The sequence below is a fragment of the Falco naumanni genome, chromosome Z (genome assembly GCF_017639655.2).
Source record: "Falco naumanni isolate bFalNau1 chromosome Z, bFalNau1.pat, whole genome shotgun sequence".
Classification (NCBI taxonomy): domain Eukaryota; kingdom Metazoa; phylum Chordata; class Aves; order Falconiformes; family Falconidae; genus Falco; species Falco naumanni.
The window spans coordinates 56479167-56506712 of record NC_054080.1 but is presented as its reverse complement, the minus strand read 5'-3'; the positions used below and the strand labels follow the sequence as shown (position 1 = coordinate 56506712).

Genomic DNA, 27546 nt, shown 5'->3' with positions numbered 1-27546 from the left:
ATGTGACCACTGGTAACTTCCAATTCGTTGCATTGTACATTATGTTAAGGAATCTGTACCTTAGGAGAATAGCTATCTGCTCTTGAAAATGAGGCCATATCGTATCAGGCTAAGCAACAGTAAATAGTGACTCGTGCAGTTGGAGTTTTAATTAGTTTGGTCTCTATTGAATCAGTCTATCAACATGGCATTAAATACCACCAGGATGTTGTATGAATGCCTTACAAATAAAGTTTTGAGTTTGGTTTTTTTCTTTGCTTAAAATAACAAAGTAATATTAGTTTGATTCTTCTAGATGAAAATAGGGTACAGTACAAATCAATAGGATGGTTATTTGGTATCATGCAGAAGTAAATTCAGCACTTCCCTATTACAGTGAGGACACTAAAAAAACCAACCCACATCCATGGTCCAGTAAAATGGTCAGCCTCTCCTTCAGGACCTTACTTGAAAAAGTCCGATAATATTTTTATTCTATTTTTGTAAGTTATTGAAGGATGAGAGTCTCCATCACTCCTTCAACAAGGTAAGAATTGGACTTAAATTGTTTTTCTGCTTTGTTTTTTGAGGAAACCAGGAAGGAAGAGCATTAGGAACAAGTATATTTGCCAGTACACAGTATCTCCAGAACAGATGCCTCAGTTTCTACGGTAACTATGACAACATAAATGCAAATTTTAACAAGACTCAAAACATTTTTGATCAAGTTATCAGGAAAGATTTAACTTCTTGATTACATGTTCATAGGTTTCCACTACCTCTTAAATCTTCTTGAGATTTCAGTCTCTGAGAACAACCACTTACTGCACACAACAGAATACGTACAACAGACAAGTTGTTTTAGAAATTATTTAATTTACAAATGCATACACTGTTTCTTAAAACAACCATGGTGCAAAATCTTACCAACTCTCAGTTGGTTGCACTGATGTAAACTGTCTTTTTATCTTCATTTACACTAGGAAGTCAATTTCTCCAGTAATGCTTCTATTCCTTTTACATTTTTATTTAGCTTCAACTTCGGGACAAGTTTTTGCAGTCCTTTTTTGACTGTATTTGCCACTTTCTGATCACTGCTCCGGAGAAGGCTACAAGAAACAGGAAAAAACCCAAGGATGTCAAAAGGTTAGCATGTAAGTCATAGAAAAGAAGCTGTCCATGTAAAGAAACAGTAACTGTTTAGAAGAATATAGTTAGGGCAGATTCTGATACTTCCTATTAGAGAAAGTTGTAAACTTTCCAGAAAGCATGATACACCAAGTGAGAACACAACCAACACAAGATAAATCAGACTGGAAGAAACTGCAGATCCCTACTCAAAGCAGGCTCAAACACTGGGTTTGACCAGGCTGCTCGGGGCAGTCCAGGCTTGAAACACCAGTGCCAGGTGCCTCTCACCCTCCAGCCACCTATGCACTGCTGTGAAGAGGTGAGCTCTCCTTCATCCCCTCCTGCTGGCACCAGGGGTGCTGTTCAGTGCCCAGCTCTCCTTCCTCCCTCCCATCAGTGCCAGGGATGCTGTTGAGTGCCTAGCTGAACCAGCCCTGGTCCCATGGCCTGTCCTACCAGGCCAAGGGATCCAGCCCACAACTAGGCTGGTCTCCCTTCAATTAAAGTCACTCCAGTTGTGGATACCTTTCTTTTAACAGGGGTCCTAAAACTGGATGCAGTGAAGTACATCTAATACACACCAAGTACTTTCACTATTGTACTTGCATGTTTTTAGTGCAGGACTACAGAGCCTTACCAGTTTTTTTCTTTTTTAGACATTACTTTTGGAAAATGAACCAGCTTTCCCAGATAGCTTTTCTCCCTCAGAAACACAGAAATTCGTTGTAAGCTGTAAAATACTATTAGAAAAGCAAAAGCATCTGCACTATACAGATCAACCTAGGCAGTGACTGCCCTTCTCCCCTTCCTTCAGGCAACAGTCATATGTTCTTGAGATTCTAATACAAAATCAGTAGAGGTAATATCACAGCTAACTTGCTACTTTGAAATGAGTGCACCCCACCTAAAAAACTTACTAGTTTCTATAGCCAATTTGTACAATCCAGAACCAAATTATAAATTATACTGGTATAGAAATATACTAAAATTGGAAACAATCTATAACATCCACATACTGGTACCAAGCTGGCTGCATGATACTGCAATTCTTTACAACCCCTGCAATTCTTCTGAATAGCTCCCACATTTGCAGTTACCTAAAAGCTTTTTTCTAGCCTACTTCTTAAAGGAATTAACGTAGCTTAAGGTGAGATTTAAATTTTGTCTCCTTAGGACTCCAAATCCCATGCAGGATGGCAAACGCTGTAGACAGTAAAGCACGGGATACCCATATGACAACACCACTGTTTTCAGCTACTTTATTCCTCTATTTATTTGTGTCTAACATCTTCTAGCAGCAACTTCTGCTACACTTTCAGCTATGACAGTACTGTTTAATCAAGAGGCCTTCTTTAAAACTGAAATCAACACAGTGAGGGTGATCCTATTCAGCTTCTCTGTGAGTCAGGTACCCCTGAAAATGGCAAGAAGAGTACTGACAAAAGACAATAGTACTTAATACGGAGAGATTTCACATGGTTCACCACCGGGACAAAAAGCATACAAAGTAACAAGCCACTCTGGGGACTGAGCTTCTGTATTTCTAAAAGTGAATTGAATCTGCCAACAGCTATACACGCAAAGCTGCTTTCAAACTCTTGACATCCACACGAGTTCTTTCAAGACATTGTGATCTTTCAAGACACAGTCTTTTTAATATAAGACACATGTATGTCTGATAATATAGCCAAAAGATCAACATAGGGTTGGGGTTTTCTAAGATCTGGTAAGCAGGCACCTAGGTATTTTGGGGGTATAAAATATAAATTTTACAGGTTACACAAATATGGAAATCAGTAAGTCATTTGGTGAAGTATGTTTTTATCCATTTTCTACCCTGATGTAATACATCACTGACAAATTCAAAAATACTGAGAGGTCAATACAGAAATGTAAACAGACCAGCATCCATAACATTCAAGTACTTAAACACTTTATTTAAACTAAGCTGATTGTAATGTCCCCAAAGAGCCTTCTCATTACCTTAGGACTCTTCACACTTGTATTATGTCAGAACCAGCCCCATATTTTTTGAATAAAAATCAAATTAAAAGCAAGTAGGGAAATGAAAGGAAAGGGTCCAGAGGATACCAGATAACTAAGCCATCAAGCATACAGAATGAAAAACTTGTAACTGCTGAATAAGCTTAAATGACTAGAAAGCCAAAACTCTTCAAATGAAATGACTGGGTAATTCTGAGTTTCAGATCTGCACATAAGTCACAGATGGCTCCCAAAAGCCAACAACAAAACAAAAATCAATCACAGCTTCAAGGAGAACTGGCAGCATCTGAAAATTACCTCTGTCTGAGGAATATGAGCTCCTTTATGACAAAGTTGTATCTGAGTATTTTTTTGAATAAGAAGATTCTTTAAAGCTCCGCACTTTATGTAAAAAAACCAATAATGCTGTTGTTATCTATACCAGATTAAATTCATCAGTGCTGTATGATTTAGGTAACCTCTCAATTTCAATGTACACAGTTTAACAAAGATGAGATCAATTACCACGTTAGCGAGGTAAGCAGGTGTCACACGAAATGGAACAAAAGCAGCTGGTTATCGTTGTGTGTTCCCAGCTGCCTAAACAAAAGGGCATTATGCCTAAAGAGTCCAAACTACAAATGATTCAGCTTTAATGAAAATTAAAAAAAAAAAACCAAACCAGAAATATAAAAACAAAATTCCAGTAAACAAATAAACAATTCTCCCCCATACTTTTATCTCTCTTCCCTGTTATGTGAATTTCAGTATTGGTGAAAATTGTTCAACTGCCAATCTGGGAGATAAGCTCCTCTGCTTGGTAACAAAGCACACTTGCTTAAGTCCTACCCTGTAGTGCCACAAGTAATAGCAGAGAGAGGGAAAGACTGACATTCCTCACAGATTTTTCCATAAAATACAACACTCCCGTGCTGGTTTTTGCTAATACGCAATTACTAGTTTCCCGTTTTCTTCTGTAAGCCTTCAAAACCTATTAAGAGACTGTTGTCATGGTGACAGCCAAACAGTTAAGTGTTATACATGGAAAAAATTCCACTAATTTACTTTACAACCTTATTTGGACAATCAAAATCACTTAGTGCATAAACCAGCAACACCACATGTTACATGAATCTCAGCCTTGAGTTAGGGGGAAAAAAAGTCCAACCATTAATACACTGTCAGTGAACAAGCCTTTGTAACAAATCTCTACTGCACATCTGTGCACAGGATCAGATAACTTAAAGGCATTAGATGCATTTATTGAATTCTAAAGGCCTGTTATAAGAGGCAAAGAAAAAGTGTTATTATTTTAGTAGCTGAACAGTCTTAACAGCCAGCTCCATAAGGCTATTACGATGTTGTGTAAACTTGTTTTGTATCTGGATTTCAACTACCAATTCTTCTCACTAGTGCCCTGAATGGAAATGACTGAACAAAGCTAGAATTAAATTCAGATTAACTAACAGACATTCTATTAGTGAAAACAGCTTTTGATTCACCTTGCAAAACAGCATTAATGTCAAAGTAGCCTCACTAAAGTCATAATGAGCACAGATGGAAAGTGAACAGCAAGGAGTTGAAAGTAACTTTAGGAGAGGGAGAAGGGGGGCAGAAAAAACGGGAAAAGAGGTTTTTGTTTTTCATAATCATGTTGTCTCTTTGAACTGTTTGTTGATTTTAGCTCAGTGTAAGCCTTTATGAGGAGCCAGCAGGGCAATGCTGACCCAATAGTTCCAGAACACACGCTCTGGGCTACAGACAAAACCTTGGGTTTCTATGACCTGACACTGAGAGGTAGTTACAAAGTGAAAACAGTGGTGATTAACAGCTGTTCTTATTTGATAAAACAAAATGTTAATGTTAGTCCAAATTCTATGAAGTCTTCTTGATCTCAATAGTTGAATGGTTCACTGCTTCAAAGTTAGCCAGTTGGCTCATCATAAATATCTGCAGTCTATTCTTTTGTACGTTTTTTTCCAAATACTTTCTTACTTCAGTATGAGACATGCTTAGGCTCCATAATTAAGGAATCAACACAAAGCAGCAAGTTTCAAAAAAACCCCACCAAAAATAGAAAACCAAAAAACAACCTAACAAAACAATGATCTGGATTCTTACATGTCTCCACCAGTCATCACAGATATTTTTCAGAGTTAATATTTTAATGTAGCTCTTTGTGGACTGCCCTTCAGAGAATTTTGTGCTTGTAAAACAAGACACAGTAGACAATTTCAAAAATAAGTTTGATTTTTAATCCTAAGATTTTCCAACATTAAGCTGCTTCCTAGTACCACAAAAGCTTGAGCTCAAGGAACAACACATACAAACCCTGGTTTGAGTTTTCCCAGTACCCTAATTCCATCACAGACTTACCAGTGGCATGAAAGACAGTACACATAGAGCAAAACATGGCACTTTGCTGGTAGAAATTTCAATGGATAATTCTCTTAGCTCTTCAAGAAATTAACACTGGAACCTAATCAGAAATAGCCATGTGCCTTACATACCAACAAAGAATAATGGCACCTCGATTTACTCCTGCCCAGGTCTTCATATTCTCAATACCAACACGTTCCACCAATGTTCTTCCAAAGCAAACTGTAAAATGTGGGAAAGATAGTGATAAGAAAAAAATTAGACAGTAACTTCATACAAAGAAGCCTGTTAAAAATTCTCTGCAGTTGTGATTGAATCAAAGCTTTTAGCCACCAAGTATTCACAAATTTTTGCTCTCAAAATAACTATTCAATGCAATGAATACCTTTATGCACGTTTGACTACTTCCAACTATTGCTTGAATTTAGTTAGACAACAGCTGCACTGTGTGACAGTTCACTAGTATAAAGCAGTCAAACTTGCTGTATCTTTTTTAAAAGGGTGTCAGAGGCTATTCATGTCTTAAAGGCGGCAACCACTCCAAGGAATGAACTTGTTAAGAATGACAACATCACAAGAGATAATTATATACAATATACTAATACATACACACACCTGCTGAAAAATGCTGTTTTTAAACATCTGACTCTACAACTGAAGAGTTGCACTTTAAGTTTGCACTTGAAGAAACAGAAGTTACTTCAAACTTCAGAGATAATCCTTTAGTGATGCATGAAAACCACTAGGAACCTTGTTTCTTTCAGCTGTTCTGATGCTACAGGGCTCTCTTTCCCCAGTAGCTTTGAAAGCCCAAGTTGGCTTGCAGATTCATTACACTAATGGCATAGGCAAAAGGAAGAACTTACGCTGACCTCAAGTCCCCAGCTGAATTTGAACTTCAGGGAAATTGCTCTTACAGCTTGTACGCTGAGCAAACTTATCAGTAAGTAACCCCCCAAAAATCCACCCCACCTCCAAACAAACACTGAAGCTATTTTTCACTGTCACTATTCCATCTAAAGAACAGGTCAGTTTTTATTCAACTTGTTTCCTACACAATCACAATTTAGTTCTTTTTTAATTCCAATTCCATAATCTCAGAGCAATGATTCTGAATGGTGCACTCTTTGGAGGAAAACAAAGAAACCAAAGAGAACAGCTTATATTTAAAATGGGAATTGCACAATGTTAGTAGAAATAAATACAGACAGCTATCATCATCTCAATTAGGCTGGTCTCTGGAAGATACTCTTAAGCTTCCCCTTTGCACACTTTTTAATCACCCACTTCAGCAGCAAAACAGCCTCCTTTCAGAAATGTTTAACAAAGCCCAACAAACTTATTTTTAAAAGAAACTGTCGATACTTGAGTGTTTTAAGAAAAAATAATAAAAATCTTTAACAAGGCCTGGTAATTTTACAATGAAAAAAGCCCCCTACACACAGAGAAGTTCCCTCCAGATTATACTATGCCACCCCCACCTCCTTTCGTTTTTTTGAGGTTTTTGCACTAGAAAAAGTAATCTCTATTTAGGACAGGGTGATTCATGCAACAAGATTTTACAATTATGTAATAAAATACGTTTAAAAGCTAAATTAAGATGTGAACATCTGTGCCCAATCTCTGCCTGGTATATGAAATGGCAAAGTTGTCCTATTTTTGTACATGAATTATCGCAATAACAGTTATAAAGCATTAACCCAGCAGCATTAATGAACACAGTAAAGACTACAGTTTGGCTCACAAGCCCTAGTGAAACACATCTTCCTGTTAGACTTCACTTTTTGTATTAGCCTTAAAATTGCTGTGTGATTTAGCAAAGCTATCAAGATATCCTAAGCAGAGAAATGAACTATGTCCCAAATACACGTTGAATCCCTGAGAAAAAAACCAAGCAAGTACTTTCACTGCAGAAAAAGCAAACGTATCTTTGGCATTCTGTTCTTGTAACAGCTCACAACAGCAAAAAGACAGAAGCACTAATCTTAAGAGGGTATGTTAAATTTTCCATATATTAGTATAAATGCAGCAATCTCATTTTAGGTCAGATAACCAATCACTCTGAGGTCATAAATTGATAAATAAATAAATAAATAGAGCTGCATACCTTCTTTTCCACACTCTCTCATTTTTTCATCTTGCTCTATTAACCATTTCAAAACTAGATGGCCTGCTGGATGCTCTGCAATGTGAAGCTTTAAGGAGAGAAAACAAATCAAACCAAAATGAAATTATTTAATGATGATGTTTCAAAATGCAGTTAGTTACATATCAGTCCATAAACATTCCTGTTTCTGCCCTTGGATATCACTTCACACGGATCCATTTAGTCATCACCTATGCAAATATCAACAAGTTTGATGCAAGTATCTGAATACTTAAACTGACCAGTTTATTTTTTACCACCTTCCCTGTAACAACTGACTTTCAGTAATATAAACCATATGGACCAATGTTTCATCCACTCCTCCAAGGGCTTCATGATTCATTACTGAGCAGAATCTCTTGTCTAGCTGCTTCTACAAGAACTTGCAGACCTTCCACATCTTCACAGCCTTGAAAACTCACTTCAGTATGGTTCACAGAAAAATCACAGAAAACAAGTAGTTCATGTGAAATTCTGTAAACTGTCTGTCTTAAAGAAGGGGAAAGACAGAGCAAATTTAGCACTACTACAAAAATCTGGAGTGCATCTATCTTAAATATAGTATACACAGCATCTTTTGTTTTCTAGTCGACAGACATATATCCGACTGAGCTTACCAAAATAGGGGAGGGGCACACTTTGAAGAGAAGGTCATACTGTAAAGATAAACAGCTACTATCTAAGATCTTTCCTGGCATAGAGATAAGCATACCTGAAAGCTAAGAGACCCAATCACTCTCAGTGTAAACAGCTAAATGAACTATAAAAAAATTTTTAACTGTTTGATTGCATTGTGGTAACATTAAAAGAGAGACTGTGTAACACGATTGTCAGCTACCTTCACACAAAGCGTTTAAAGCAGTTCTGAAGATTCAAAATCATGAGTATCTTGCTCTACAATTCAAGATGCAACAATAATAAACCATGAAAGGAAAATGTCAGAAAACAGAGATCACCTCTAATATATGAGCGCTCTCAGGGCAGTATGCTGATGTCTTACGTAAAGGAAAAAATAAGCAGACTTCATTTTCATAACATAAAATAAGCAAATGCTCTGCAAGGTCTCAGCACGTTGTCCTCTGTTACATTACCTGCCCATCACAGCCGCCTGGAACCAGCTCCTCTGCTGCTAAACTAGCAATTGCATCTAGTGCAGGCTGGATGTCACCAAGAGCTGTTCTTAAGATGTCAGCAACCAAGACAAAGGTAGCTTTGTCTGTCACTACTTCTTGGGTATGTTCTTGCAAATATTCTAGCAAAGGTGAGGAAATAGCTTCCAGAAGTTCACGGCGGCGGAGTTCAGTATTCTTCTTACTGATGAAAGAGACAGCACATTACTGTAGGAAGGCTTGCTCTGTACGCACATCAAGCAGCAAGAAATTCAGAACATATACACTATTTGAGACAGCTGTAAATTACTAGAAGATCAAAATAAAGCATTATTCTTCCCTCAGTTTCACACATAATTAAACACATGTTGCACACAGATTTTAAGAACACATGGAGTGCATGTATAGTGTGTAAAGCTGATTGCCAGTAAACCTCAGTTTTTTTAACAGTAATTTAACCTCTGTTTATTTTCTATTCATTCTGTTATCTCAACTACTGAGACGCATTTCTTAAACAGCTCACTAATAATTTATAATTGGTCCTCCCTGGAAAGATGATAAGCATAAATGTCAATACAATTTCACTGAATTCAAATTAATGACTTCCATGGTTATTGCCAGAATTTGAGATACACTATTATGCAACTCAAGACACCAATAATGTGTATTAAAAATCTTCTTTTTCGCCAAATTTGATACATGAGTTTAAACAAACACCACATCCAATTCTGGCCCTTTACAAAGTGGGTAAACTGCTGATCACCAATAATAATATAGAAACTTTAAACCAAAAAAGCAAAAATACGGACTACAGATTAACACAGCTAATAATACTTATATATTTACATTACTTCAGTTTTAATTTCAGCGTTTTTTCATAATATATTTATCATGACAAGAAGTTGCATGAACTCTTCTAGACTCTTAAAGAAAACAACTTAACCTTCATATGTGAGTTACCTATAGGCATTTCCATCTCCCTGCTGCAGAAGTGTGATGATTTCTGGAACAAAATGTGCAGGGTCTCTAGGACTTAACAAGTACAACAAGACCTTCTTCCCATATTTGTTGTTTACTATATTGGGCAAAGCAGCATTTATTTCCTGTAGAAGTAAACAAACAGCAACAAAACATTAATAGAGAAATAGTTTTGAGCCATCAATAACTACTGATCACCATTCAAATACAAACCTTAGGAAAGAAAAGCGACATACTATAAATATTCATACCTGCATGCGACATTAAATAAAAAATCTCTAATCAGAATGAAAATTTGGAGAAGCGAGAGAAATAAAAAGTATTTTCCTATTTTGTGGTGAACAAAAATGTGCTCACCACATGCATCAATGTCACTGATTAGAAAATACTATAAATACATCACCCAAGAGTAATTGTTGATACCATGCTGACTTTCAAGGGAGTGTACCTAAGTGCCTAGACAGCAATGACAGTCCACGGGAAGGCAAAGTCCATCTTAAACTGATCACAGAATATTAACCAAGAAAAATTAAGTTTCAATAATAGAATAAAGCTGACTTCTGCTGGGAGTATTATTTGCAGTTAATTTGAGCATTAACAGAAAACACTGGGCACTCCCCAGAGGTTAGTCACTGGCTAGGAGTAACCACTTTGTAATCTACAGAGTGGGCACCTCATACACCTGTGCACTAATATGGCTGAAGAATAAATCCATTAATGTGCAGGGGAGTTTTCCTGCTTATAGAAGCATCCTGCTATATTCAGATGGAAACACCTGTATTATCGCATTTGCTTGTACTCAAATTTTTGTCCGCCTCCCAGCAAATGCCTTTTCATACAGCACCATGCATTTTATACAAGTTCCAGGTATCACTGGAGAATCCTGAGTACCATTCAGATACTGTTGACCATTCTGATAATCCATTCCTGGCAACTTTTAATATACATATAAAATTTATGATTATCAAAGCAAAGGAGGGCTATAGAGAGCTCTAGGCAATTCCAGCATATTTTGCAGGACATAGCCCTTAAAAACCCTTTTTTCCACCACAAAAATCCCTCCAGAAACAAGCAGAACAAGATAAATAGAACCATTTAAACCAATGTCACTCTTTATTAACGTGGCACCTGGCTGTCTGTCTTTGAGGGCAAGAGAAACAGAGAAAGGTGGTTGGAAGCTGGCAGGAAATGGTAAGACAACATTCTTATTTAGAAAAAGTTGCTTAAACCTAGGTGAAAATGAGTTTTGGTAAACCAAGATGAACATCAGTTTTATGCAGCACTGTCACTATGAATATGAATAAAAATCTATTACTATAACCTTCACACTCCAGGCATGGAGGGGAAAAAAAACCCCAAAAAGTCTTCTTTGAAGAAAAATATCAAACCAAAACCACATTCTGCCTTCTCAGCATGTACATTCTGATTTAGGTGTGCAGTGTTCATTCATCAAATCAGTGACAAAGGTGCTAAAATATTTTAAAATTTAAAACAGGTAAAGAAAATATTTAGTTTAGTACAAAAACACAAAAATCCCTGCATTTCAAAATTAACCTGTAACACAGCCATTTTGTATAAAAGATAATAGACACATTTTTCTTTAAATCTTCCAAAAGGTATTTCCCCCACTGATTTCATGATTCTGATGAATTACAGATTTAGCCACTTTCAGTGCCAGAACTGTGAGAAAGTCCCAGGAGAAACTCTCAACAGAACAGGTATGCTGTCTCTTGTGGTAACATCTCCATAGCACTGCCTCCTTGCACTCCTCATTAAAGACAGGGAATTCCTGCTAAAAATCCGCCTGAATCCTGACACACGCCAAGCTCACAACCTACAGTTCCAGTCACATATGAAGGTTTAAAGCACCATACATATTCTTTGGTCCTGGATTAAGACTCCATGGAGCTGAGAGATGATGATAAGGAAAGAATTTCCTCGAAGGATTTAAAGAGCTTAAAACTCTCACTTACCTACAAGTTCCCTGCCATTCTGTCAATCCACATTAAGTGATCAGTTTTAGAATACTACCAAAAAAAAAATAAACCCAATTTACCAACCAAAAAAACCCCCAAAACTAGACTTGCCCAAACACTGCTTTTTCTCCCACTCTCAAATCTTTATTTTTCATACATTCCTTAAGCTAAATTTTAATATGGACAGAATAATTGGTATAAGGTGTTTTAGAAGTCTGCCTGCTCTTTAAGATAATTTTGAGGGTTGGATTCTTCTACAGTGTGCTTCAGTGCTTGACTTCTAGATGCTTCCACCTCATCCTCTGCTACAAGTTTTCATTCACCATCTGAAGAGTAGGTTTTAATCTTACCTTTTTTTTTTTTCCCTTTCCCCTGACATCCTTTCCCCATTCCTGACCTCACAAAAACCCAGATGGGCAAATCTCTATGTGTGAAGGCCACTCCCCCTTATTCTCCTTTACTTTTCTGTACAGATTGATGTGGTAGAATGACGAAACAGTAAACATTCCATTATCTCTGATCTCAGATGGTGGAAAAATACAGATGATTCAAGAATTAAATGTCAGCTTGGAAGCTCTACTAAAGCCAAACATAGTATCTGAACTAATAAACTCCGCAGAAAGCACAGTGCTTTTAATATAGTACAGGAACGCCTCAGTGATCTTGCACCAAAACAGCTCTATCTGTCAGGGCTTACTTGCTTGGAACTTGCCTAGAAATTCTTACATTGCAGACTAGACTCTGGAAACAAAACCCAGCTGGGATTACAGCTAACATATCCAAGAAACAAACAAAAGCCGGATGGATGCTTTCATTTGTCCACATCCACCAGGAAGGCACAGACTTTGGGCCAGATCTCCACGCTAGGGTACAAAAACCCAATTCCCCACTACACAAAGTTGCTCAATCAAAGAACTGCTCATATCTTTTAAAGCAAGCCTCATCATCACTTGCCTATTGCTGCATCTCAACCCATCAGAGTCCTAAAAGCTATAGCGGGAGTACCACAAGCACATCACAACCTATCTATCCATGTTAATTATCCTGCTTGCACAAAGTCTCCTTTAGCAGTGTGAAAATATTAACTTTACAGTAATTTGCAGATTAAAACATCTTAGAAGTGATAAAATTTGCATGTAAAGAATGTTAAGTATAAACACTTCATGAAACCCCATTAAATAATTTTTGGAAGGAAGATAGGGAAACAAGGCAGTCCAAAAGTAAGCAGATGCAGATTAGATCACACTGTCTTTACTGTTCATTCTGCAATTCCATGTAGGTGGAGCAAAACAGCTAAGAGTGCTGTCATGTTTCAGACGTCTATCTGTATCCATTAAAAATATTACACTGATTTTATCCAGAAAGTTAGTTGTCATTTCATTATCAACATATTAAGTAAAAATGTCAAGTTTTGAGAATTAATGTGAGTTAATGGTTTCAGCATCCAACTAAAAGTCTCCAAGTACTTTTTCTCATTTGTCACGGTATACTATATTCAGGCCTGTTGCCATATTCCTGAAAGTTTACTACAGTTTATCTTGAAGTATCCTTTTGCAAGATGCTACTTCTGCAAAAAAAACCCCAAACAAACAAAAAACTAAAATGTGCTAAACAACCTTTTTTACAATAATAAGTCTGCACAACGAGGACGTTCTAGGCATGGATCTTCCTGATGTTGTAGGTTTGTCTGTAAAATGGAGAAGGCTGTATCTTTGTTCTAAAGTTTTCTACTAATTTGATCTCTTGAAATACTAACAGACCTCGAACTACTACAACAAAGGCATTGACTTTAAAGAGATTCCAGTCACCCATTAGCCAGAATGAACACGTACAAAAAGGAGAATTTTCAGCAAGCACTGAATCTAGCTCAAAAACTAATCAAAAAAACTTAAAGAGAACATATGAAAATGCTGAGGTCTTCTACGAAAAGAAAAAAATAACCATGATTCACAAAGATAATGACATAGAGAAGGTGAAAAGGAATTAAATAGTTTGAAAAAAGCAGATGGATACCTACTCTCACCCTCCTATACACTGACAAACACATTGACACTATTTAGTATGCTATTTTAGGAAAAAATTAATTACTTACTGATATAATTAACTGTTTCACAAGTTTAGTGTCATCGATGCAATCAAATGCTGCCAGCAATACCAGATGAGAAAATTCACCCTGAAAAGATGAGACATCAGAAACCACGTGTAGTCAAGTTCTATGAATATACTGACTTGGAATCAACATTTCTGAGAATTTGTCTCGAACATGACACAACATGAACCACAAGCAAATTCTGTGTACTGTCACAGAATGAGACAAGCCTGATATTTAGGCTCTCCCTGAAAGCAAGGCTTGTTAAGAGAAGCATGTTGTTAAAACAAAGGTAGATTAAGTTGATCTGCCATTACAAATTAATATACTGCTTTATCACATCCAAGCTATTAACCTAACCCGATTGTGTAATCATCATTTGAAATCATAAGATTTGCCTTACAGGAACACTACACAAAGACTTTACTACTATGGTGCATTTTCTTAAAACTGAGATAAATCACATCCCGTATTACTGGAAATCATATGTCTACGATGAGCCACACAGTCTCTACTGCATTGCTGGAGAGCGAGTCTCTAGCATACTCAAAGGGGCACAACCCAATTCACTTTCATGTCAGCAAGACCCTACGTCAAAGTGAAGCCAGACTTTCAGTGCTCCGGTGTTCTTTTAGCTATTATTTACCCACTGTCTCATATTTCTGTATAATATGTTTTTTATAAAATTAACAACTCATTTATTCTGGTACTAGAAAATGATGGAGAGAAACACTACTTAGACCAGTGGCCTCCAAAGTGGGATGCACAACATAATCCACATATAAAAATAACTGGTTATTTTTAACTCTTCCTTTTACATTTCTATTTCTGTGTATGTTTTATAGAGTATATGAGTACAGAATTTATACATATACACACATATATTGAGGCTGCATGCTCAGGGTTGTGCGATCAAGTTTGGAGACCACATCAACTATTGGTAGACAGAATGATCCAGCAGCCAGGAAGGCAAGAAGTTCAAGACGCTTTTCCTCACAGTTGCAGTTTTGCCTACCACTATGAAATCTGGTTGCAACTGTTAAACACTACTGGTGCTGCAGTCTCCATACATGTTACTCAGAAAAAACTTATACAGACTTCTTCCATTGCATGTCACTTCAGCATTAGTTCATTTTGAAGCTTCCCAACTTAAAATTATTGAGCATCTTAAAAGAAATGCATATTCATGTATATTCCAATGACACTCCCAACACCTCAATTCTTAACCCTCTTCTGTATATATGTTGTTTTACTCCCAATCAAGGAGAATTAACCAAGCCATACGTAGACGCAATATAAAGTTGGGCTCAAACAGAAAAACTGTGAAAAAAAATATTTAAGACTTATAAATAACTCTGCTACTTTAAAGAATACTACATTTAGTGCCCACAATGAAGCTTCTCAGTATGCCTCTGAGTATTCTGTAAAATTCAACACACTTCATACTAATGTATCATCACTACTTTACACCTAGTTGTATAAAGGTCACACAGCTGTTTCCAGTACTGAAGCACATTCCAACTAGCCTCTACCAAATCACTTGTATTTCAGAGACTATGAAATAAATGGTTAATAAACACTCACCATTGCTATTTTTTCAATATATGTCTTCATAGTTTTCACAATGACTTTTCGGTCCTATCCAAAAGGAAACAAGAAACTTCAATGAGCCTACAATGCCAGTGACTCTAAGTAACTAAATGGATATTTACATCTGCAAAAAGATAACCTTTAATTTACTTAATAAGGCAAAGGCTACTGACCAAAGTCTTGCATTTGTACTATTAGTCAACATCTAAAAAGTGTGATGAGTTAAACCTGAACTGTGAAAGACTTAACTCCCAAGGAGGTTCTGTGATATATTTACAAGTCCAGTTCACCAATGGGAGATGCCAAAAAGGGCAACTTGAAAACAAACAAACAAAAAAATGCACTTCAACCCTTCATTTGGAAAGAAACTTATTCAACAAGGCCTGAAACTTTGAAGTAGCAAGGACTTAACCTACTGCAGACCTCCTTTACTAGCAGGACTTTTTTAGCAGGAAGTTTCCTCAGTGCTTATACTTTGGGCCCTTGCAATCACTGCTGTCTTCTTTAGACCCATTATTACCCCTATATCCCAGTAATTTCTTTTTTTTTCTGTACTCTTTAACCAGACTACTTTCATAAGTTGCCTTTTTTTTTTTAATACAGAAGAAGACCAGAGCCATTGCATATTTACAAGAGATGACAGCATATTACACTTGAATAGGATACAGGACACTGTATCAGCAGAAGAAACTAGAACACAGTTTCTATTACAGTTTCTAAGTTTTGGCATTCTAAAGCTAAACTGTGTTCCACGTTATGACTTCTTCATTGTTCCCTCCCTACTGCTGATTTCATTTGCATTAAGACATCTACAGGATGAATGAATGAAAAACAGAAAAGCTCTGTGTGTCATCTCCAAGAACTCTGCTAAAAATAAAAGGAATGCTTCCACTACAGAAGTTCTAATCAAAGCATGTGATTCACAAAAAACTACTGTTTCTATTTGCCAATAAGTGGGGCCACTTTTTAACTTTGCTCTCAAATACTTAACTGCATCAAAATGTGTACTGGTAGAAGAACCCATGTGGGCAATCATATTCAAGTGTCTCAGATCAGACTACTATTAAAGAGGACTGGGCAGACAAAACCCAAACAGTACCTTGGGAGTACCATGCCATAAGCAGTGCATTGCTACTCGGGCTCCATCATGAGTGTGTGCCAGGTAGATGACAGCTTCTCTGATAGCTTCTATCATTTCCTGGGGAAGAAAAGGTAGTAAAATAAAAAGGCAAAAGAGATCTGAGAAGTCTCGAGTTGGGTGGGTGAGGGCATGAAAGTATTTTTTGCCTGCTCACAACACTGTAAAGAGGATCAGTGTCTCTACAGAACCACTCTCACTGTCTTGACCTATGAAAAATGGTCTCAGAAGGAGTCCAAAAGACTGTAAATGACCTGAGTTGCCTCCCTTCCAAACTACACTGTTCATCATATTCATCCCTATGAAATCGGAAGCGTATTGAAGCTTATCAGTTGTCCTAGTACAGAAAATTCAAGGAAGGGTGCTTAGAACTGAGACAGAAATTAAAGGAGACAAAGATAACCATCCATTTAGGAAGAAAAACTATGCAATTTTTTTATACATTATGTGGTATTAGCCAGACAGCTGAAAGAAATAAAAGGTCATTTAAGCACCAGGTGATGTTATAAATCAGGTACGACAAGAATCAGCCAAAAATTAGTCTTCCTATCAAAGGAATGAGGTTCTGAAGCCACCTGACAAGTAACACCATCAGCCAAAAAACCCCACACACACCCAAAACCCCAACCCAAAACTCAAAGCAAAACCAAATTAAAAAACCTCCCAAGGTTACTACATACTACTCCAGTTACTATCTGATAGATTTCTTTAACATGAAGTTCCCACCTATCTCCCCCTCCATCACTAGGCTTCTTCTCACTCCTTAATCAAAGGTTCCAAGAATTTTACCATTTGTTTAGAAACTGCTCAGCCACAACATGAATGGCGTTGCTAGCTACATGCACAGGCAGGAACAGATCTACAAAAGGAGTTTCCAAACCCCAAAGAAAATACCCACATGCTATCATGTCTACACAAAAAGCCAAGCAAGGAGGAAAATACGCCCTTACTCCCCTGATCCACACAAAACAGTGACTCCAGAAGCATTCTCTGACAAAGCATTACATGAAACCATGCACAGGAATGCTTGATTATATAATATCTGGACTCAGAATAGGCCACCTCACTAACATCAGCTTTGCGTTTGTTAACAGTAACAAAGAAGAGTTCAGGAGTCTAGCCCAGCAGAAGTAGGTAAGAGCCAGAAAGTCTAGAAGGCTCCATCTAGCCTGGACTAAGGTGGTGCTGAACTGCAGAACCAGCGTGAGGCTGACAGACAGAACCTGAAGACAAGTGAAGTCAAGTAGGACACTACTTTATACAACATCAAATCACACAGAAGGATTTAGGACTAGTTTTTGGAAGAACAGCTGGGATAAGCTTAGAACTGGAATTTAATACAGACATAAAGATACAAGCTGTATGCCTGGTTCAGGAAGTGGCAGAAGACAAAGTTTTGGCTGCTGACAGAAGGGCGCAATCCGTTTGGTCAGGAGTTTTTTGGACAATGGCTAGAAGCGGTTAAGAATCTACACACTGGAAAGCTAAACTGCTGAAAGCAACGTATCCAGCTTTGATTATTACCCAGCTACTAAGAAGGACCATTTTTAGCATGGAGACAGGAAACATCAAAAGTAATTCCATTAGACTTCTTTTTTTTTTAAATTCAAGTATCACGAACACTTTAGCTTTAGTGTGAAAGTTCACTGCGACTGTCAATCTCCCTACAATACTAATTCCCAGCATCTACCTGGAACTGCCAGATGTGTAAAAGTCTATAAATGCATGATGTATATTTCTGTCCAGACAAGATTAAAAACATTTCACTGGAAGGCAAAAGACAACAAAAACAAAACAAAACATACTTACAGATCTTTGTTTTGGAAGAGCATAAGTGAAAAAGTCCAAAAACACTTTATGCACCAGTGAGTGCTTTATCACAGCCTCTCTGTATTTGGGGGGAAGAGGAAAATAAGAAAAACATTCCCCACAAGTAATGGCTTTAACATCAGCTAGCAATACGTCATTTATATTTAAAAAAGTCAGGCCATGAGGTTTGCAGAAAACACACAGTCATTCTGGATTAGATGTTTAGCATTTACACTATGTGGAAGATTCTACCAAAACTTAAGACATTCTAAAACCTAGCAAAACATCTTCTCCTAAAGACCACTGGCAAAGCTTATCCAATAATGCATTATGGAAGCACCCCACACTGTTGGATTTCTACTGATTGCTTGACTGGAGTAGGGGACACTTTAGTTTATAGAAGTGGAGTTCAAAATTAAGGTAAGATATTCATTATGATAGTTCAGACAAAACCATACTTACTTACTTACTAGACAACACCGCAATGTTACAGCTTAGAAGTGTATCAATATCACTGTCTGCAAGTCACAAACATAATACTTCATGATAGATGGTTACAGTTTAAATCAATTTTTGTACTTACTTTTGTGCCATTGGGGTAAGAATCTGTTTCATTTCATCCAAGATGGCCTCTCTCTTTTCAGGGTGAGCGTCTACCACTTTATCCAGTGTTGGGATAACTGGTGTCTGAAATGAATGCACAGTCAGAGGTTTAATTATTCACAGTAGGTATCAGTGTTCATAAAAAATTGTAACCTTTAGTCCATTTTCAATCAAAATTCGTGAACACCACCACAAACAAAATAATTTTCTGCAAAACTAGCAGTTTTTACAATTTTAAAAATAAAAAGCTTATCTACTTTAGCTGTATACTTGTTTCTACAAACAATATTCAGCAAATATTAGCAAACAAAAGCTGTTTCTGTGGTCTGAACTGTTTTTGCCCATTATGGTCAGTGCTTCATAACACTGTCAAATACAAGGTAAAACACAGAAAATGGGCATTGTGTTAAGGGAACCCTGAGCTAAGCAGAAATCCTGCAGGGTGGCATGCACGTGTCAAAGCAACACCGCAACAAGCAATGAACTGAGAAATTAACCAAGGCCAGGAAATCCCAGTTCAAGAAGAGTAGAGAGGAGGAATACATACCATAGACTTTAAATACAGAAGTTCTTCCTGATACCTCCACTAAACAGTTACACTAGCAACTCTTGTAAAAGAACCTGTTATTAGAAGAATAGTCTGACTAGATAGAAAATTAGAAGAAATGTATTTCTAACCATCCCTGCTGGAAGGGGGAGGGTGGACAGTTGGAGGCAGAAGCAAAAGTGACCTTTTTGAAACTTTAAGACACTGCAATGTAAGACTACTTGAAGCACTCATGCCAAGAACGCTAGAACAATGGAAGCCAACAAAGCTTTCAGAAGCTATTTTACTCTGTGTAAAAATTACAGCCCACAAACACACCTTTCTATTAGTGTTGTAAAATGCTTTACTAAAACTTTTAATAACCTGTAGAGAAAAAAACAGCAATATAGTTCAAAAATAAGCTGTTATTTTCTTGCACAATTTTAACAGAAATCTTGCAAGAAAGCATGCCTCTTTGTACACCAAGGTGCAAAAGTTACTCTAGTATAATTAATAATTGCATAAAACAGATTTGTGCTTTGTAGTAAATAATTGTATTTGTGCCTGAAAAAGAAACCAAGTTTCCATGTCAGCAAGAAAGAAGGAAAACCAGTCAGTCAAAAGAAAGGAGGTTGTACTTTTTAAAAAGGTACCCACTGCCTGGTGAGGATCTACACCTAAATGGTTTCAAGAGAGTTTGAACTCAAGTCCTGTAGTCTCCATGAGAAAAGAAAACAAAGCAAAAATTAACAGGCACATTCTGCTCACACTCAGTTCTGATGAGACACAGGGCAGTTATGACATGAAAGCCATCTACAGTATTAACAAGGAATCAAGCCTAAATTTTATCCCAGCAAGAATGATCACTTCAAGGCTGGACACTATAATACTATAGTAACTGAATTATGTATTAGACTGTCTTTGATGAGCACAGCAAGCTCATACATTAACATGATGTATTTTACACAGTTCAAACTGAAAAAACACAACAACTTAATCTAGAATACAAACATCAAGTAGTCATAATGTTTAAACGTGCAAAGCTAGACCACGTTTGGACAGCTGACAAAGAAATTTAATCAAAAGAAATAGTAGTTAACGTAAGTAAGGTATTACTAACACAATACCTTAGATGCAAGAACACCTTAGACTAGAAAGTATTGAAACATCACCTTGTAAACCTGGAAAGTGTTACCATATAGTTCTTCTGTCAGCATGTGTCTCTGCTCCAGAATGGCTTTGTCATTATATGCATATTCCACTACAGCAGATGCTTCAGCATGACGGAGCATTTTTTTCACATGGCCTTTAAAACTTCTTATTATTTCTGCAACTTGTGGTTTTGTCCTGTTTCACAGGGAAAGATAAGACAGCAAGAGTTAAAACTTCACGGATAAGCTGACCCATCAATAGTTTTAGTTTTGGAGGTACATTTAGGCAGTAAGTTTTAACTTAGAAATGAGGAAATATATGCATCTGGACGAGCCTTATGGCATTTATACAGCAATAAATCCAGGAATCTGGAGAAATCATAAGGCACTTTGAGGGAAAGAAACCAGTGGCTAAATCCTAAAGAATAAAGGATGCCTTCCTGAAACACTAAGCAGAGAAAATTCTTAAAAGCCAGTTTTTTGTATAAGGCAAAGATAAACTTTGAGCATATATTTGAGCTTTTTTGGCATGTTTTCCTCAATATGTAGTTTTAGGTTTACTTTTTTGCAAAAGAAAAATGGCTGTTAGCAATGCCACACGCTCTCCTGTCTCATCACTATCATAAAGATGTTTTCCATCCACACTTTGTTATTCATGACCAATGCGCTATAGATAAAGAGCAGCATTCACACTGGAAATGGAACAATGCAACACACCTAAACAAATTCACTTCATACTCACCCATACATAAGAAACTTCTTCACAATATTTCTGGAATATTTTGACTTGCTCAACTCTACTAGGCTATCTAGAAGGGAAAAAAATATTCAGCTGGTTTGATTTTTCATATATTAACTCTACAAAACAAGATGCCTTTATATTCAAGAGAAAATAATATGGCTTGTTTAAATGCGTCTAAGAACAAAACAGAAGCATATAGGTAAAACGTAAATGGGAAGAAAGTACCTTTCAGTTCTTCGAATGTCTCTTGCCTTTGCTTCTCATTACCATACTGAATAAAGCACTGGATCACTCGAGTTGAATCATGTGCAAATGCCAGCTACAGGACAGAGATATTTCATTATCCTAGGCTATTCAAATGGCATTATGTACCGAATTTATTTCGATGTACTTGCTCTCTGATACAGGTTTAAGGTTTTTTACTCCTTTAAGCACTCTATCAAACAAATATAGACAATATTTACAGTTGCTGACAATTAAGGATATACACCAAAGTTTTAATACTGAAAGAGAACAATGAAATGGTACCTCATTTTCTGTCACATTCTTTGTAATTTCAGAGTGAGGGTGACAATACTGTTCCACTTCAGCATGGAATACCAAGAACCACTTTAAAATCCAACCTGTATTTCTCTGCAAATTTATGTATTTCAAGAATTAACTATACTAAACAATCTCCTGATACTTAAATGGAAAGATTAAGTTCTCTGAAAGAAAGCTGCAAAGCAACAATTTTAATTAATTATAACTCCTGAATGGCTGGTTTTGCACTTCAGTTAACACAGAATTTCACTGACTGAAGCTGCTTTGCAAAACAGATGGCCTTATTATAGTCAGCTTGATAGACAAAGCACCCCAGGACTACTGTCCTGAAATCCAGATGCCAAATGCAGCTTTCAACTCTGTTTCTGTTCTTTTTTCACTCAGTTAAAAAAAAAAAATAATCCCTGTAGCTTTTGGAACAACAGGTTAGTACTGTATTATTAAAAGTTCATTTATATATTGCTGTTCTTTAAAGAAGCTTTTGTGAATTTGTGCACTATGTCATTAGTTTTTCTTACACTTTTAATTTTTCCATGAAGAAGCGTCTGTAGCTCATTCATTAGCTTTCCTCGCTTCTCTTTATCACATTTCTTCCTACAAGCAAAAAAAACCACAATCTTATCTGAGGAAGCAGGGTTTTTGTAGTATGATTAACTTGTATATTTAAAGAAGCAAGACATTACAAAAAAAAATTGTTAGCTCCTGCTAACCGAAATTTACATTGTCATTCCTTAAACCTGTAGATAGATGTCAATAAGCAGTTCCAGTTTCTAGAAACCAAGCCAGATTTCCACACTTTAAAATTACTTTTCTAAGTAACAGGATTATTAAAAAGAACAAACTCAAATCTGCAACCAGAGTTACTTACAGATCCAAAGGTCTGTAAAAGTCTTAGAAATAAAACTGCAAAGCACAGACACTTGGAGCAAGTAAATGTGGCTTTAGGCAACCTGGTCTAGTGGAAGGCATCCTTGCCTATGGCAGAGGGGTTGGAACCAGATGATCTTTAAGGTCCCTTCCAATCCAAACTATTGTGTGATTCTGTGTGGGGCCTCAGTTCTGGAATTACACCTGCCCAGCGAGAGGATACAAACCTCCACAAAAAACGCATGCAGTGATTCTACTGCAAGATCAGGCTGAATCAGTACATACTCTGTGCTTCAGGAGTTGATTCATTTTTTGAATCTTGAGGCATTTACTCAGAAATTTAGCCTAAAATATAAGTAAGCTAAATCCAGACATTTATAGCACCATGGGTCACCACACTCTGCTTGAACCATCTGTTGCATGCCATGTTAACATTCACCCACGGAATTTCACTGTGGAAATATAGTTTCACATAATTACAAAAGAAGAAGGGTCTTCTTGCAGCTTATGACTTAAAGCCAACTGAATGAAAGAAAAAAAAAATCATTACCTTCTCACGCTTTCCCATATTTGCTTTGATTTTACAATTATGTCATAATTGCTTTTATCATTAAGTTGTCTGGTTTGTTTTAACTCCTTCCTTTGCTTTTTGAAGTCATTCCATTTTGGCTTCTTAGAAACTGACCCAAAAGAAAAAATAAATACATTTTCTACAGTCAATAAAAGAGCAGCAATGGAATCCTTTACCAGTATGAACTGTGGCAGCTCTGAACTGCTAACAATTCAGGAGCTTTGTCTGCAATGCAACTAGCAGCCTATGACTGCCCCAGGCAATCCTCGATTTTTACTTCATCCCATACTCATACATACCTTTTCCCTCTCTCAAAAGAAGAGCCCTAACTCAAAGATACTTATCTGAAATCTCAGAGAAAGGAAAAAAATTAGTCAAATTCCTTAAGTATGGGATTTTAGTATGCAACAGCAATGCACTGCCACACAACAAACTCTGTTACAGTTAATTCTAATGACTTACGGAAAAACCTGAAGTATTTGATTTTAGTTTTATCCATACCTTGACAAAACCCATCATCTTCTATTACATAGTTTTACAGAAGTAAGTCACACCAATTATTATTTTTACACAGGGCATTAAAGACCCAGCATTAAATTTCCACACCCTAAAGCACCACTTGTTTGTATTCAGCAGCACGCGCTTCATGCTCTCTTTTTACAAAGTATACTGTTGACATTACCACTCTCCTAAAGTAACGCCAACAAGCAAAACCAGTATTACTTTGCTGCGAGAGCAATGCCACTGTGCAATACACAGCAGCTTTCAATTACTCTTATAACCAACATATAAAGGTTTGTTTGTGGGTTTGTTTTTTTGAAAGCAGCTCAATATGAATATTCTATTTCTATTACATTTCCATACATGTAGTGCACATACCACGTAAAGTAATCCTGCAAACATGCAACAGCAGCAACAATAAAATACTCAACGCCTTCTACTGTCCTTCAAACAACTAGCATTTTCCTGCAGAACTTCAGAATCCCTCACGTAAGATTCCACTTCTCATTTTACACTGTTTAATTGTAGAGCTTTGCTTCACAGCAGAGGAACAACATAAAGTTCCCATATACCAGAAACAAAGTTAAAAAAGACATCTATTTAAATAGTCCTAAAAGCAGACATTTATTTACCCTCTCAGTATAAACACAAAAATAAGCTGCAAAATGCAAAAAGCAGCAATAACACCAATCGTATGTTTTTAAAAGAAAAAAAAAGTGACTAGATAGCTTGGACCACAGGAAAAAATAATATAAAAGTTCATCAACTTTGTTTCATGACTTCTTGTGTTCCAGATTTAATAGCCAGTACTTTTAGGACAGACGATTAGATTTCTAAAACGGTCCATGAAAAACTGTATTTTTCAAATTTGGTGAAGACAGCCAGCTAGCCACTTAACACTGTCATTAAAATAATCATAGCTTTACGATGGCATATCAATTATTTAAATTTGCTACTGTATCTTTCCTTCTGACTTCCAAGAAAATTCATAGCTGCTGATCCTGAGAACTTTGGCCTCCAGCTTAGTCAGGTGAAGTAAATTTTTCCACAGCAAAGATTAAACATGAAGTAAACTTGGAGTAATTCAGCCAATTTGGAAAGATAGTAACAAGGCAGAGGGAAAGAGGAAGACTTAGGTGAACGTGTTTGCCAAAACCTGGTTTCCACTGATCGCCAGGCTTTAAAATCTGCTCACCTCCCTCTTCACCATCCTGGAGCTTCCTCTTCTTTACAAGCTTTTCTGATAGCTGTTCATTCTTGAATTGTTTGACACCGGCTTTTCCAGGTCTTAACTGTCCTTTCACAAATTTCCTGGAAATGGATTTAGGCTTTCCCTCCTCATCTCCTTTGTTAAGGAATTTCTTTGGCAGACCTGAATCTATTAAATCACAAAACAGAAATTAAAATGCTATCACAAAGATAATGTTGCCTCAAAGTAACAAATTACTACTGTAACGAGAATTAAACTACTTTGTAATCACAATTATACATTTAATAGTAATCCTTACAAGCTTCTCAAAGCTGGTGTTTTCATTGCAGTCCCTGGGTGTCCCAGTTTTCCCTACAGAAGTTTTGTCCAGGCATTATTTTCTGGGCAGCAGCATAACAGCCTCAGCATAAAAAGGGTTATTCAAAATTAAGAATTTCACCACCCCCAACATCAAAGTCATAAATTCCCAAATCATCTCTTCACAGTTCATGGTCAGAATGTTATCATCTGTTTTAAGCAGAAGAGAGCAAACATTGAAAGGTATCTTCCCAAGGGCTTGCAATACAATCCATTGAAAGCATTTCAGCTTTACTTTTTCCAGCTTGTTTGATCATATAGCCTGTATAGTTTTGAAAGCAAGAGAGAATCATAGAATGACTGAGATTGCAAGGAACCTCTGAAGGTCACCTGGTCAATCACCCCAGCTCACATACAGGGCCACCCAAAGGTGCTTGCCCACGACTGTCTTTGGATGGCTTTTGACTGTCTCCAAAGTAGGAGATCCTACCACCTCTCTGGGAAATCTGTGCCAAGGCTTGGGCACACGCATAGCAAACAAGTCTTTCCTGATGTACAGAATGACCCCCCTGTGTTTCAGTCTGTGGCCACTGCCTCTGGTCCTCTGTGAACCACTGGAAAAAGCCTGGCTCTCTTGTCTTTGCACACACACACAGACACAAACGCAGGGCCTTCAAGTATTTGTATACATGGAGATACACGGAGACAATCCCCCTCAGCCTTCCCTTCTTCAGGAACTGTCCCAGCTTTCTCAGCCTTTCCTCATAACAGAGGTGCTCCAGACCCTTCAAGCTCATAGCCCTTCACTGGGCTTTCTGCAGTATGTTCATTTGTCTCTTGTACTGAGGAGCCCCGAACTGCACACAGCATTCTGTGTGAGGCCTCACCAAGTGGTGAGAAAAGGGCAAGGATCACCTCTCTCAACCTGCTGGCAGTGCTCCTCCTAATGCAGCACAGGATCCAATTAGCTGCCTTTGCCACAAAGGCACATTTCTGGTTCACGTTCAACTTTGTGATCACCAGAAGCTTCAGAGCCTTTTCTGCAAAGCTGTTTTATCCCACTATGTGCTGGCACATTGGATTGTTCCTCCCCAGGTGGAGGACTTCACCCTTCAAATGTCAGTGAATTTCCTGAGACTTCTGCCAGCCCATGTCTGCAGCCCGTTGAGGTCCCTCTGGAGGGCACCATGACCCTCTGGTGCATCAGCCATTCTTTGTAGGTCTGTGTCATCAGTAAACTCTGCCCCATCACCCAGACCATCAATCACGCCATTGAATAGGACTGGACCCAGGATTGACTCCTGGTGTACACTACTAGTTACTGGCCCCAACTAGATTATGTGCCACTCATTACCACTCTCTGGGCTCACCCACTCAGCCCGCTTTCAATCCACCTCACTGTCTGTTCATCCAGGCCATAATTCATCAGAACCTCTGTGAGGATCTTATGGGAGACACTATGAAGAGCCTTACTGAAATCCAAGTAGACAATATCCACTTCTCTTCACTCATCTACCAAACCAGTCATTTCATGACCTGATTTTACCAAGATAAAAAATGAAGTGCAAGCATGCCTGTGCACAACCAGAACATCTCTGCTGGACTCCTACTAGGGAGCCTATGTCTTCTTACCGTTATCTTTCTTATATTTCCTTTTCCCGTGTGGCACTTTTCCACGAGATGCTTTTCCACTCCTCCCCACAAACTTCTTTTTACCCTTTGTTTCCATTGTGGCAACACTGCAAACAGAGCAAGAGACAGCATTACAGCCACCGCGGCTCACTGCTAACAACACGAGGAAAAGACCGCTTGTGCTTCCCTCTACACCGGTTAACGCACCTGACGGAGTAAAACCCTTCTCGGTGGCGGCCGCCCGTCCCTAAGTGGGCGATGCGGGCGAGAAGAAGTCACTCACAGGCCGATCTGCACGGAGGCTCAACCAGACAAGTCTGCGGTTCACTGGGCCTGGGCGGCCGCTGCCCCAGCCCCGCTCCCCAGAGATCCCAGGACCAGGCCGCGTGGCAGCGCCGGGAGGACGCAGCATACCGCCGGCTGGCAGCCGGGCGCGGGGGCCGCCAGGCTGGGGTGCTGCGTAAGAACCCCCCCTCCCGCCGCCCCAATAACTTACCGCGTACCACCGCCCCTGCCGCTCGCCTCACACGTGCCGCCGCGCCCGCGCTTTGCGGCCCCTTCCGGCGAGCGCGGCTCCCCATTGGCCCGCCTGCCGC

At 38.0% G+C, this 27546-nt stretch overlaps 1 protein-coding gene across 2 annotated transcripts; it reads right to left on the bottom strand.

Annotated features, from left to right (window-relative positions):
• Positions 1-835: 835 nt before the first annotated feature.
• Positions 836-27546, bottom strand: PUM3 (pumilio RNA binding family member 3). 2 transcript variants are annotated; one of them, XM_040579798.1, is made up of 18 exons: positions 27447-27546; positions 26951-27057; positions 25007-25192; positions 23290-23419; positions 22391-22466; positions 21555-21648; positions 21330-21396; positions 20609-20783; positions 18891-18994; positions 18308-18386; positions 16460-16558; positions 15355-15408; positions 13774-13854; positions 9688-9830; positions 8710-8932; positions 7580-7667; positions 5604-5694; positions 836-1088 (listed from the first exon to the last, which is right to left on the bottom strand). In XM_040579798.1, exons 2-18 carry the CDS (start codon positions 27045-27047, stop codon positions 959-961), a joined length of 1917 nt encoding a protein of 638 aa, XP_040435732.1. In that variant the 5' UTR covers positions 27048-27057; positions 27447-27546; the 3' UTR covers positions 836-958. The 2 variants fall into 2 exon arrangements, with proteins under 2 accessions (XP_040435732.1, XP_040435733.1); XM_040579799.1 differs by having other exon boundaries at positions 25007-25189.